Source organism: Polypterus senegalus, chromosome 16 (genome assembly GCF_016835505.1).
Source record: "Polypterus senegalus isolate Bchr_013 chromosome 16, ASM1683550v1, whole genome shotgun sequence".
NCBI classification, from domain to species: Eukaryota; Metazoa; Chordata; class Cladistia; order Polypteriformes; family Polypteridae; genus Polypterus; species Polypterus senegalus.
The window spans coordinates 96829487-96842516 of NC_053169.1; the positions used below are offsets into that span (position 1 = coordinate 96829487).

Below are 13030 nucleotides of genomic sequence, written 5' to 3' on the forward strand. Positions count from 1 at the left end.
AGGGTTGGAGGAGGGCCCCGCCCAGCTCCCCACTCCTGAGGTCCCGCCTCCCCACCCCCTCGCCCTGCAGCCACCCTCTTGGATTCGTGCGAATAAATTGGTACCGCAAGCGAACTGTGATGCTTAGTGTGATTGAGATAAGTCACAAAATCAACAGAATGTTCAAGCAAATTCTAGAAAAAAAAACCCCAATCTAAATCCGTTAAGTAATTCTCTCATGAAAAGCGGACAGACATACAAATGGGTCTACAAAACTATAAGAAATTTTGCACTTGGACCACAAAATTTTGAAAACTGTTTTTTAGCAAGCACCTATGGGCCAAGGGTAACCTACATTCCAAATATCAAGTCCTCATGGTTTGGAAATTTTGCTGTCATGCTCACATCACCTATGTCTGTCTGTCTGTCTGTCTGTCTATAAACTGCTCAAAAAAATTAAAGGAACACTTTGAAAACACATCAGATCTCAATGGGAAAAAGAAATCCTCCTGGATATCTATACTGATATAGACTGGGTAATGTGTTAGGAACGAAAGGATGCCACATCGTTTGATGGAAATGAAAATGATCAACCTACAGAGCCCTGAATTCAAAGACGCCCCAAAAATCAGAGTGAAAAAATGATGTGGCAGGCGAGTCCATTTTGCCAAATTTTAATTGCAGCAACTCCAAATTGTACGCAGCACTTTGTATGGCCCCTGTGTTCTTGTATACATGCCTGACAACATCAGTGCATGCCGATAAATATATATATATATATACAGTACAGGCCAAAAGTTTGGACACACCTCCTCATTCAATGTGTTTTCTTTATTTTCATGACCATTTACATTGGTAGATTCTCACTGAAGGCATCAAAACTATGAATGAACACATGTGGAGTTATGTACTTGACAAAAAAAGGTGAAATAACTGAAAACATGTTTTCTATTCTAGTTTCTTCAAAACAGCCACCCTTTGCTCCGATTACTGCTTTGCACACTCTTGGCATTCTCTCTATGAGCTTCAACAGGTAGTCACCTGAAATGGTTTTCACTTCACAGGTGTGCCTCATCAGGGTTATTTAGTGGAATTTCTTGCTTTATCAATGGGGTTGGGACCAGCAGTTGTGTTGTGCAGAAGTCAGGTTAGTTGGACGATCATTTATTTGTCAACAGGACAATGACCGCAAACACACCTCCAGGCTGTGTAAGGGCTATTTGACCAAGAAGGAGAGTGATGGAGTGCTGGAAATAGTCATGAAAATAAAGAAAACACATTGAATGAGGAGGTGTGCCTAAACTTCTGGCCTGTACTGTATATACAGTATAATCTATATTGTCCCTAGTGGGTGTGTGTGCTCTACGGTGGGCTGGCGCCCTGCTCGGGGTTTCCCTGAGTTGACTGGGATTGGCTCCAGTAGACCCCCGTGACCCTGTAGTTGCGATATAGTGGGTTGGATAATGGATGGATGGATATAGCGAGAGAGGGAGAGATATATAGTGAATAAAGTGAGTGGTGGGACTCCTTAAGCACCTCAATCCCTTTTACTCTTCCCTTTCAAGCAAATGCCCATATTGTGCACCTCTTTAAATTATAAGGTGAACTTCTCAAAGTCCGCTCCTCAAGGGCTGCAGGTTTTCACTCCAGTTACTTTCTTAATAAGCGGCCAATCAGCACGTCTAATGGATCCGAGTTCGCATTGCCAAGCCCTATAATTAAATACAGTAACAGTTACCATTAACAGCAAGAACTGGCTTCTAATTATTGAATTATTGTAATGAAAACCTGAAGCCATGGCGGCCTTCCAGGAAATGTGCATTGGAGCTTCACAACACGCTCCTTGTGACACATCAGACGTTTTTTAATGTTTTGTTTTCTTCTTCTACGAATATTATCAAGTTATTTATTTTTTTTTGACATGTTATAGCCCTTTAGTTATTGTTAGTCAACCACTAGTAAAGAAGAAAAATGAACCGTTTAGGTTTTGGAATCTTTAAAAAAAAGCCAAGTCAATTAAAATCTGAGTACAAAAGAAACTCCCTTCCGGGATGCCGGACTTCTTATATCGCACAGAGTGGAAGGGGCGTGGCCAAGTGCCCTCACTGGGCGGTTTCTCGGTGCTGTAGAGAGAGAGAGAGGGAGGAGAAGGAGAAGAGCATGTTAGTGACGGCGCCCCCTCTCGTCCCGGCGGGTTATCACATACCCCTGCCCTTCTGACACTCAGGCATGACTAAGGGAGCTGACTATTAGTGTGGTGAAGGAATTGCTGCTGAAATTTGGACTTTGTATGTCAATAATAAATTAAAAGGTTGGTCATTTCAAACAGTAATGGCTGTTCTAGACCCAAGTAATTCATTTTTAAATAAATTTAACTGATTACAAAAATGTCCATAAAGTTTCTCAATGTGTCCAGAGTTTTGACTGGGACTGTCTGCTAAGCCTTTGTTAAGATGCCATTTTAGTTGCTGTTGATTTTCTATTTTCATTTATGTCCCACTTCATTCACGTTTAATGGATTCCCCGCAGGGAAGACTCCTTTGACCGTCTGTCTGTCTGTCTGTCCGTCCATGCGCTCCGATGCCAGAGAGGTTAGGAGCAGGTGCTGATACAGTGCATTGCCGCACCCACCACACGACACAGCAACTCGTGATCCCAGATTAGGACTCGAGTGCAGCCATGCAACGGGTGACACCTCAGTACCACACCAGTTCAGATGGAGTGGATGAAACAGTGTGAGGTTTTTTTATGGTGGCTGGAGTGCAACCCCCAAGTTTTTCCCTGTGGGTTGGACGGAGCAATTGCAGGTTAAGGGCCTTGCTCAAGGGCCCAACAGAGCAGGGTCCCTTTTGGCGTTTTACGGAATTCGAACCGACATCCTTCCGATTGCCAGTGCAGATCCCTAGGCTCAGAGCCACCACTCCACCCCGCTCTGATGCCAGGTCCGTTTTTTAAGTTGCGTTTTTTTTTTTTTGTGTCGTTCCATCCGTAAATGCCATCATTTTTTTTTTCTTCTTCTTCATCCCCTGACAGCACTTAAGCATGCAAAGAATTTGGGATTTAACGTCCTATTTGACATTCCTAATTTGCTTAGAAATGCGCCTTCTTTTCTTTTCAGAAATTGAGAGCGCTGCCCTGATGTGCTGGAGAGGAAGCCTGGGAATCCTTGCGAGAGCCCAGATTGGCCTCGTTTGATGTCGCTGCGGCCTTGTGTGCCGAAGAATAGGGGTGGCCGGGTGTTGCTTAGTGAAGTGTGTGCGTTAAACTTCCCCACTGTTGTCGCTATTGTCCTCCTCTGAATTGAATGATGTCATCCTTCAGTCTCGACATCCCCTCTCCGCCGCAGCAGCCGGGAAGGGGGTCTTGCATTCTGCTCTTCCCACCTCCCAATCTTTTTCTTACTTTGTTTCACTCTGATTGTCCCTCAGCGTATAGCGTCATTTCACTGCGAGCACTGGAGAGGCTATAAAAGAACACTCGACTTAATGGGGGGTGGCACTTTGTGGTTTTTATGGTAGCTGACTCGTATGTTAGCCAAAAGAGCAGCCATATGTGCCAGGAGTGCTCGTCGTCTTGAAGGAGATGTCTTTAAAATGCGGACGCCACTCCTCATTGTTGTCCGCCTGTCTATGCCAGGCCTTTAGTATGGTGCATTAGGAGGACAATTCGGGAGCTATTATGATGAAAAGAGCCTTTGCCATGTGCAGTTAAGCCGGTGGCCGAGTGACACATTCTAGCATTCAGTAATCTCCTCGGGCTCAACATTTATTTCATTGCAGGCAGTGTGGCCCCGTCCGTCAACCTCGGGTTTAGATAAGCTTGCAACTTCGGGTTCATCCTCCAAACTGGGTGGACTGCCAAGCCCAGCAAGTCTCGACGTGGGCTGAGGGGACGCCAATTATAAGTACAAGACCGAAGGTGCCGAGTGTGTGTATGTTGTTCGAACCTGGTTTCTAAAATGCCACGTAAATGCTTATTCCAGATAGAGAAACCGGGAGTCGTTGGTCCTTTGAGAAACTGGATTAGCCGACGTAGATTTCTCCACAAGTAACCGCATTACTGGGGCATGTAAGCCAGGCAAGGATTTTGTAGTCTGTGCATGTCTCTTACACTCTGTTCCCCTCCATGCTTTGCTCAAGCTTTCAGTTGCCACAGGTAGAAGCGTCCACGAGATAATTTTCCAGAGACGTTTACTTGGGTGATTACATAATTCCTTCTTCTTGCTGAAATGATCTCTCTCAATATTTCAGAAATGGTTGAGGAGCTGAACGTGCATCTCAGCTTTCCATCCGCATTTCCTGATGAGGGTCGCGGAAGCAGCAGGTCAACCCAGACTTCCTTGTCCTCGGCTGCTGAGTCCAACTCTTCCCTGGGAATTCCTAGGCATTCCCAAGCTGACCGAACAATGTCATCCCTCCAGCATATCTTGGGATACTCCTGTCCGGAGCAGCTCTATGGGGGCCATCTTTACGATATGCCCAGACCACCTCAACTTGAGTCTTTTTGATTTGAAGGAGCAGTGACTCTGCTCTGGGGGGGATCTCCCGAATCACTGAGCTTTTCACCCTATCATGGCGTGTCTGAATCATCATTTCCATTGTTTGTATTCGCAGTTTCATTCTTTTGGTTGTTACACACAGTTTATGACCGTAGGCAAGGACAGGGAGGTAGATTGACTGGTAAACTGAGGCTTTTAGCCTTTGCTCCCGCTTCACCACCATAGACCAGTATGGAGCCCGTGGAACGGCTGCCATCAATCCACTTGTTGATGTCAAGTTCTCTTTTTCTGTCACTGGTGAACAAGATACCAAGATTTGTGAACTTGTCCACCAAGGCCAGTTGTTTTTCCCCCTCACCTGGAGAGAGCAATCCTCTCTTTCCCGTGAGTGAACCATGACCTCAGATTTTGAGGCACTGATCCTCATTCCAGCTGCTTCTTACTCAGCAGTGAATCCCTCGAGTGTGTGACGAAGGTCCCAGTCAGATACGGCTAAGAAGACATCATCATCTGCATAAAGCAACAATGCTACCCCTAGCCTCCTGTACTGGACACCTATTCTTGACTGCACCTTGATATCCTGTCCATGAAAGCCACCAACAAGAGGGGTGACAGGACACAGTGTTGACTGAGTCCGATGCCGACACACAGTGAAGGAATCCGATCTAACGCCGAATACTTTGTCACGGCTCTCACTGTGTTCATATAGGGAGAAAATAGCACCTAAGACCGGCCCTGTTACCCATATTCCTCCAGCACATCCCACAACACATGCCGAGGGACACATCTGGTAACAGGGGAACGCATCACGGTTAATGAAGTCCCTATGGTGATCCAAGGACCTCATAAGTGGTAAAGCTGCTGGGGCCGGTGAAATCCAACCAGAAATGGGCATTGTTGGGATAGCCTGGTCGACGCGTCTAATTCAATGTTGCATGAAAGCGCCGGGTAAAGCACCCTTGGAGTGGCAGACTGATGTGATGCTCCCCATATTTAAGAAAGGGAACCAGAGGGTCCGTTCCAATTACGGTGCTGAGCTTGGCAGCTCAATCTCAGTGCTGGGGAGGGTCGCACGCTAAACGTAATCTGCATTTCGTAGTCCCTACAGGCCCAACGTTGTTCACCGTTGCTCTAGAGAGACCACGTCTGTGCAGTTCTGGTGTCCGACGAACCCAGAAAATTCACTGAGTGGAAAGCTTTGACGAGTTTCTGTCATCGGTACCGTCGACTGATGCGCCGTCCCTGTGTTGTGTCCTGTGCGGCTGGGTTAGGCTCCCAGGACCTTGCGACTCCGATTTGAAATAATCCAATTTGAGAATGTTATGACTTGTTATGTTTAGAATATTCGTGATTTTTTTTTTTTTTTTAAAGTGTATGGGGGCAGCATAGAAGTTCGCCGCATTCCAATTATGGAGTGTTTCTATTATATATTGAATGGCACTGGGACAGCATGTCGGCTCGGCGGCTCAGCTAATAATAATTAGTGATGACTGAAGCAGAAGAGTTTTAGGAAACTAACACTAAAGACGTTTTCACACTCCTGGTCCAAATCTTTTCCCGAAGTCGTGTTTCCACTTTGTCATCACGGGTTATCGACTGTGGACAGATATGGCAGATTTCTCCATTTGAAATGAAATCTACAAGACGATAAAGTAAAGAGGTCTCAACACTTTCCGAATCCACTGTATATTTGAGTAATGGGCGCAGATTGATGTTTGGGGGACAGAGACCCTTTTGTGGATTGTCTGTTAGTGGATCACCTTTTAGACATGAAGGTGTGATATAATAGCGCCTTCTTGTGCCCGACCCGGCACAGAGTCACACAGAGGCACGTATAAAAGTAACACAAAAGTTTATTTTTCTTCACCTTCCCCGTGAACCCCACAGGCACAACACAGTCCCAAATAAAGTACAAAAGTAACACAAACCCGCCCTGCTAGCACCACCACTCCTCCCTTGAATTTTCGTCCTCGCCCTTTTTATAACCCACCCAGAAGTGCTCCAGGTGCTTGATCATCTGTTTTCGATTGCACTTCTGGGCGAGGCTGTAGAGTCATCCATGCAGGCATGCAGGCACCCCCTGGTGGCCACCCCAGATCCCAGCAGGGCTGTGGAGAACTTCATCTCCCATGGAGCCCTGTGGGAAACTGAGGCACCATCGTCAGCCAGGGAGGCTGCCACCAAGCGTCCAGGGGGGGGGAATTGAGTAGCCTATGGTTGCTCCCCCGGAAAATAAATGGAAGGTGCGTCCCGGCCGAGCATGGGACCTGGCCGTCCGCCACAAAGGCTAATCGGCTAGTTGTTTGATTTATGTGGCACCTTTCACCGAGGCAGTGACGCCTTGTTGCTGATGACTAGTGTACTACAAGAATGATTGGGTAAAGCTTAGAATACAGGCTACTTCATTACATCTGACCAACGAGACCTTCTAAAACAGTGTGGCCATCGGAGCAGAGGGATTTACTTGTAGGCCGTCAGTTGGTCGCCAGTGGCCTGAACAAAGGCGTTGTTTGTGTTACGGAGCAATTTGAAGCTAATAGACGTGCTGTAGGAAGTCCATAAAGCTGCTCTTCTAAATTGTTACCACATGATCTCAAGTCTAAAAGCAGGTTGGAGTGACCGCCCAGTCCACCCCCCACCCCTAAGTACTACTCATAAACTCGTTCTCGCTTTGGCCTTTCTCATCTTCAGATGTTAGGTATCCTGCCAATGAGCCCTCATCTGCTTTTACACATACGGCGTGTTTATATTTGCTTAAATAATCGGGCTATTCATACAAACTCCTGGATCCAAAATGCCACGTGATCCCTCATTCCAGTTAGGGGTCTCTGAGAAAACTGGGTTCACTGGTGTAGATTTCTCTGTTTATTTGGCCATGCAAACCCTCAAGCGGGTTACACTTAAGGATTTTGTTGGGGTCCTCCCCATTCCCACCACTATGATATCTCCAACGGGGTGTTTGTGTGAAACCTGCAATGCGATTTCCCCAAGGGCTTTGACTGTCGATGGCGATTCTGTAAGGTAGGGGGAACCAAACTATGACTGTTGGTGGCAATTCTCCATAGGGGGAACCATGCTAGGACATGCTTGTTGAGGAAGCTGATTTGGAAAATGGATGGATGAAGTGATTAAAGAAATCGGTAACTGTACTGCTGCAACAAACTTTGATGTGTCTGAGAAACTGATGTGAGATTGGAGGAAGCAAGATTGGATGTAAAAAAAATAAATAAATTTAAGAGTCGTATTTTTGAACAGACGTATAAGTCGGGGTCTGATTTTATGATCGAGTTTTTTGGGCTTCAAGACCCGACTTATATGCAAGTATATACAGTAGGTATAGGTAATAAGTAGTCATTTGGGGGGTCTTCAACAGATCAGTCTGATTTTTACATTATCACGATTCGAAATTCGACCAAATCAACGCTCGACCAGCCAGCCTTCTGGAACAGATCAAGTTTGTGTTCCGAGGTACCACGGTATACACTGCCTGTCATATCATCACAAATCGAGTATGAACAACCCCACAATGATTTGGGCTCCTTATTGGGAGATAAGGAGGGAATCCAAGAAATCGGGGTCTGCTCAGAATCCAATTTTTGTCCAAATCCAAGAAATCGGGGTCTGCTCAGAATCCAATTTTTGTCCAAATCCAAGAAATCGGGGGTCTGCTCAGAATCCAATTTTTGTCCTCGTGCTATTCACACAGCAGTCATTTTAAAGCACAGGTCAGTTTACTTCTTATAGAAGTGGACCTTATTGAGGAATTATTTTTTTGTTTCCTTCATGACTTCTAAGAACAAAAGCGTATTGTTAAGGATCACATTTCCTTGTGGGTGTGGGCAGACTTTGTTCCTCAGCTGTAACTTTGAAAAATGGGAAACGGCCAAACAATGGCGAAGCCGCTTACAGCTATTGTCTCGGACGCAGGCTCATTTTCTGTAAGCGCCGAGGCCTTCGAGATAAGCTGAATGGCATGGAATGATGTGGCACTAAAACCACAGCTCCAGCGCTAGCCCTCAGTGCCACATGGTGACATTTTAAGTGTTATTATTTTCAAGCGTCGTTAAGCGGTGTTTTCATTCTTTGCAGGCCATTCTAATCTTTCGCCTTATAATGTTACAGTTTGGTTAGCGGTTACCTTTTGAGTTGCCCAGCAAGGGCTTCATCAGTCGGGCTTCCTGGAGCATTTCAAGATGAAAATGTTCTGACAGTAGGTGGATAGTTGTGAAAGGCGCTATATGAGAGTAGACAACGAAGGAGATAAATAAATTAAAAGGGGCACCAGATTTAAAGATGGGATTCATGTTTGCAATCAAATTGAAAATATATTGTGGGAGTTAATAGAATGATATGAAAGGCACTATATAAAAGATAAAAATGCAGTAGAGCCCACGATTATCTGAGGTAATGTGCGCCGATGCTACCTCAGATAGCTAAAAACTCAGATAAAATGGATGGCTATGCTGCACAAAGAAGGTGGTGGCTCACACAGAGAGAGACTGTCGCCATTGAAGCACCCTGCTCACGGTGGTCCGAGGTGGGCTCTGCGTGGCTGACGGATGGAGGTCTCCAATTAAGCTCTTGCCTACTCATCACCTACCTGATACCATCCTTCTAATGAGTACACAAGCGAGAAGGGCCTCGGTCAGGGAGATGACCGAAATGAAATGAAAACAGAGCTTCAGAAGTCCTCTGCTGAGGTGGAAGAACCTGTTGGATGGTTGACCATCTCGGCAGCATTTCATCAATCAGGCACTTAGGAAAGAGCGACCAGCCCACTTGAAGTTTGACAAACAGCATTTTAAGGACTCTGAGGACATGAGGAGAAATGATTCTGAAACTCTCTGGGCAGAACTCCTGGCACCCCTCACCTGCTTGATGCCATCCCAATGGTGAAGCACGGTTGGTGGCAGCATCACAATAAGTGGACAGAGAGCCAGTTCAGAATTGAGGGAAGGATGACTGGCGCCAAATACTGAGAGGTCCTTGAAGACCACCTGCTTCCAGAGTGCACCTGACCTCCATCTGGGGACAATGGCTCACCTATCAGCATGACAAGGACCTGAAACATAGCGATTAAGGCCACCCTGGAGTGGCTTTGGGAAAGACTATGAATGTCGTTGAGTGGCCCTGACTGAAACCCCATAGAACGTGCGTGGAGAGACCTTGAAGATGGCAGTTCACAGGTGCTTTCCATCCAGTCTAACAGAGCTAGAGAGGTTCTGCCTGGTAGAACAAGATAAACGGCCCAAATTTAGGTACGCAAAGCCGATAGAGAGTTATGATTTAAGTGAAATCTATCACACCATGTGGTGCACAGAAAGTGAAGGGGTCCGAATTCTTTTCCACATCCACTTTATGGAGTTGCGTGTGCCTCATATGTTGGGGAGTCGAGTAGAATTCTTCAAGTCCTTGTCAAGATTAACTCTAATCGAATACATCTGGTTCAGTAGGTTCAGCTTTTCAGGCTCCTTAACGTAGATGGTTGGTGTCCACGTCTATAGCTGAATGATTGAAATTTTCAGTTCCATTTGTTGTTTCCTGAAATTTTAAAACTAGAGTTTCAAGCAGCTACCTCATTTCCTAAAGGTTCTGTTGAAGCAGATCTATGTTACTTTATTCATTTCCTTTTTTTTTAATGATTTCTTTCCTTGTTTTTTATATTTTAACAGATGACTATGTTCTCCAACCCGACTCTTTACCAACTGTGCCAGAGTTCCCCGACAAGAGGACACCTCTGAATGTTATGCCGTTAGGACGTTTCAACCCGGAGAAACGAGCCTTTCAGTATTGTGCTGTGAGGAGTATGGACTCCTCCGACAACGACCGACCGGTGAGTTACAGTTCGACGTCTTCGTCGGCTTCCTCACGCGACAGCCACTGCTCTCTGGGCAGCAGGGCCACTTTGGTCTCCAGTAGTCACTTGGGGCTTGGACCTACTCCATCACAAGAGAAAGATGCTGGAGCCATCCGACTTGAACTTATTCCCGCACAGCAGCTGGGTTGCCATCGAGAAAGGGAAAACCAGGTCAATGGGAGCTTTGTGGACAAGCGGTCCAGCACGCTAAAGAGGGTGGACAGTAAGGGAGCCTCGCCTCTGCCATCTTTGGAGCCTACTAATCCCAAAATGCTTTACGTGGATAGAGTCGTTCAGGAAATCTTGGATACCGAAAGAACGTATGTCGAAGATTTGCGGAGTATCGTGCAGGTAAGAGAAGCCTGTTTACATTTTCAAATCAGTACATTCTGCTGGGATGTCGGTAAAGTTAAAAGTTGTGAGTGGTTACCCCTCGACTTTCTCCTGCACTCAGATCTGGGGATGAGTATTTGAGGAGTAAATCACAAGACAATGATTATCTATACTAATAAAAGGCAAAGCCCTCACTGACTGACTGACTCACTCATCACTAATTCTCTAACTTCCCGTGTAGGTAGAAGGCTGAAATTTGGCAGGCTCATTCCTTACAGCTTACTTACAAAAGTTAAGCAGGTTTCGTTTAGAAATTATACGTGTAACGGTCATAACTGGAACCTACTTACGTACATATATACGGCCATAGCCTGCAGCTCGGTCGCTGTGTGAGGCGGAGTTGCATCCCTCATCGTCACGCCTCCCACGTAATTGAGTGCCTGCCCATCTAAGGCCGTCCATCAGCAGAAATCCAATAGACATGCTGCCGCTAAATATTTGCGGGTGAAGGACTGTGTTAATGCAAATAAAGATGAGATGGTCAGGGATAGACTAGTGTTTGGAACAAACTCAGCAAAAGTGCGAGAGAAACTTTTTTACGTTCATAGACACACTGCTGCTAAATATTCTCAGGCAAATCCACAACTTAATACTGGGAATGCCTGTTGAACATCTTGGATTCACGAGTACCGATTTGGGTAGTGAACACTTCGAAGAATGAAACCTGTTATCTTTACAACGGTTGACAAACAAAGATGAGATGGTCAGGGATAGACTAGACAAACACGGAATGTAACTTGAACACAACACATCCTCCAAATACAAACCTGATCGAGACGAATAATGATAATCAAATCCTTGATGACAACAACATATATAACAGTGACAAAACAATTACATTGACAATCATGTTACGTTTTAAATAATTTCTTTTTCATAACTTCTTTACACACTACTTCTGCGCTGCGAAGCGCGGGTATTTTGCTATATTTTTATATGATGTACATTAAAGAACCATCAACAATAAATCAAATTAATAATCTATTGAACAATTATTATAAAAGTAAATTTGAATAAAAGGTAAAGTACCACTTCCTGTTAGCGGAAATAGCCCCAAAGTTTTGTACCTAATACTTGTGTGCAAAATTTGGTTTTCCCTTAAAGTGAAAGCGTCCTCAAGTTATCGTGTTTACACACTGGCACACAGACGTCATTCCAAAAATGGTATTTTCGAACTCAGAGATTTAAAACATGGAGATTCATCAAAATTTTGAAATCAAATTTTTTAGACGATTCCAATACTTTCCCTATACTTCGTATATACGAGAAAGTCAGGCAGGTCTAAAACATCAAAATTCATCAAAATTTTTAAATCAAATTTTGGGACTTTTCCTATACTTTTCCTATACTTGGTATACGAGAAAGTCAGGGGAGGTCTAAAATATTGAGATTCATCAAAATTTCGAAATGGAATTTTTGGAGGATTCCAATACTTTTCCTATATTTTGTATAGGTGAAAGTCAGGGAGTACTAAAACATCGAGATTCATCAAAATCTCGACATTGAATTTTTTGGATGATTACAATACTTTGTATATGAGAAAGTCAAAATTTAGAGTTGATAAAATGTGTGTTCCACATACAGTATGTGCACGTTTTATTCCTTTCACATTCCATCTTGTGCAGATGGTGTATGTTTTCCACCACAGGCAGGTCAGAACAGTTCTGCTGGTGGAGTTGAAAACTTGAAGGGTCTACCATGGTGGCGGTCACTAAACGACACATCTGTGGTCATGCATTCTTTAATGCGGTCCAGTATAAAATGTAATACCTTTTTTTATCTTAATTCCTCAAATGCTTGTATAGACGTTTGTTATTAAAAATGTTTAAGCATCTTAACAGCAGAACAAAGCTCAAAACTAGAAAACCTAAAACTATAAAGTCCATAAATGGAGACACGATGCCGAAGCTGACCCTACTATTTTTCGTCGTTTTTTGTTTCACATCCAACATTCGTGATCTTGAACGGCGCTGCTTTACCACTCTTGAAATTTAAAGGAAGCGTCCACCCATAGGTGATACTTGTGTATGTTGTTTTATACAGAAGGTTTACAGACTCCTTCACTCTTTACATATTGTCATAGACTAGGGGCCCCAAAGTTAGTAATTTAGGCCGCCTCGGATAAAGGTGTGAGCCAAATCAGTAAAAAATAAAATAATAATAATAGTAGTAGTAGTAATACAACGCAATACAATTAATTTTTGTACAGCCCAAAATCACACAAGAAGTGCCACAATGGGCTTTTTAACAGGCCCTGCCTTTTGACAGCAGGCCTTGACTCTCTAAGAAGTCAAGAAAAAACT

The 13030-nt window shown here is 44.5% G+C and overlaps 1 protein-coding gene across 2 annotated transcripts in view; it reads left to right on the forward strand.

Moving 5' to 3' along the window:
- Positions 1-13030, forward strand: part of LOC120516241 (pleckstrin homology domain-containing family G member 1) — a 127123-nt gene that overhangs the window by 40560 nt on the left and 73533 nt on the right. For both annotated transcript variants that reach the window (XM_039737757.1, XM_039737756.1), the window contains exon 2: positions 10150-10685. In XM_039737757.1, the coding sequence (XP_039593691.1) occupies positions 10224-10685 (462 nt within the window). In that variant the 5' untranslated portion in view covers positions 10150-10223. The remainder of the gene's footprint in view (positions 1-10149; positions 10686-13030) is intronic.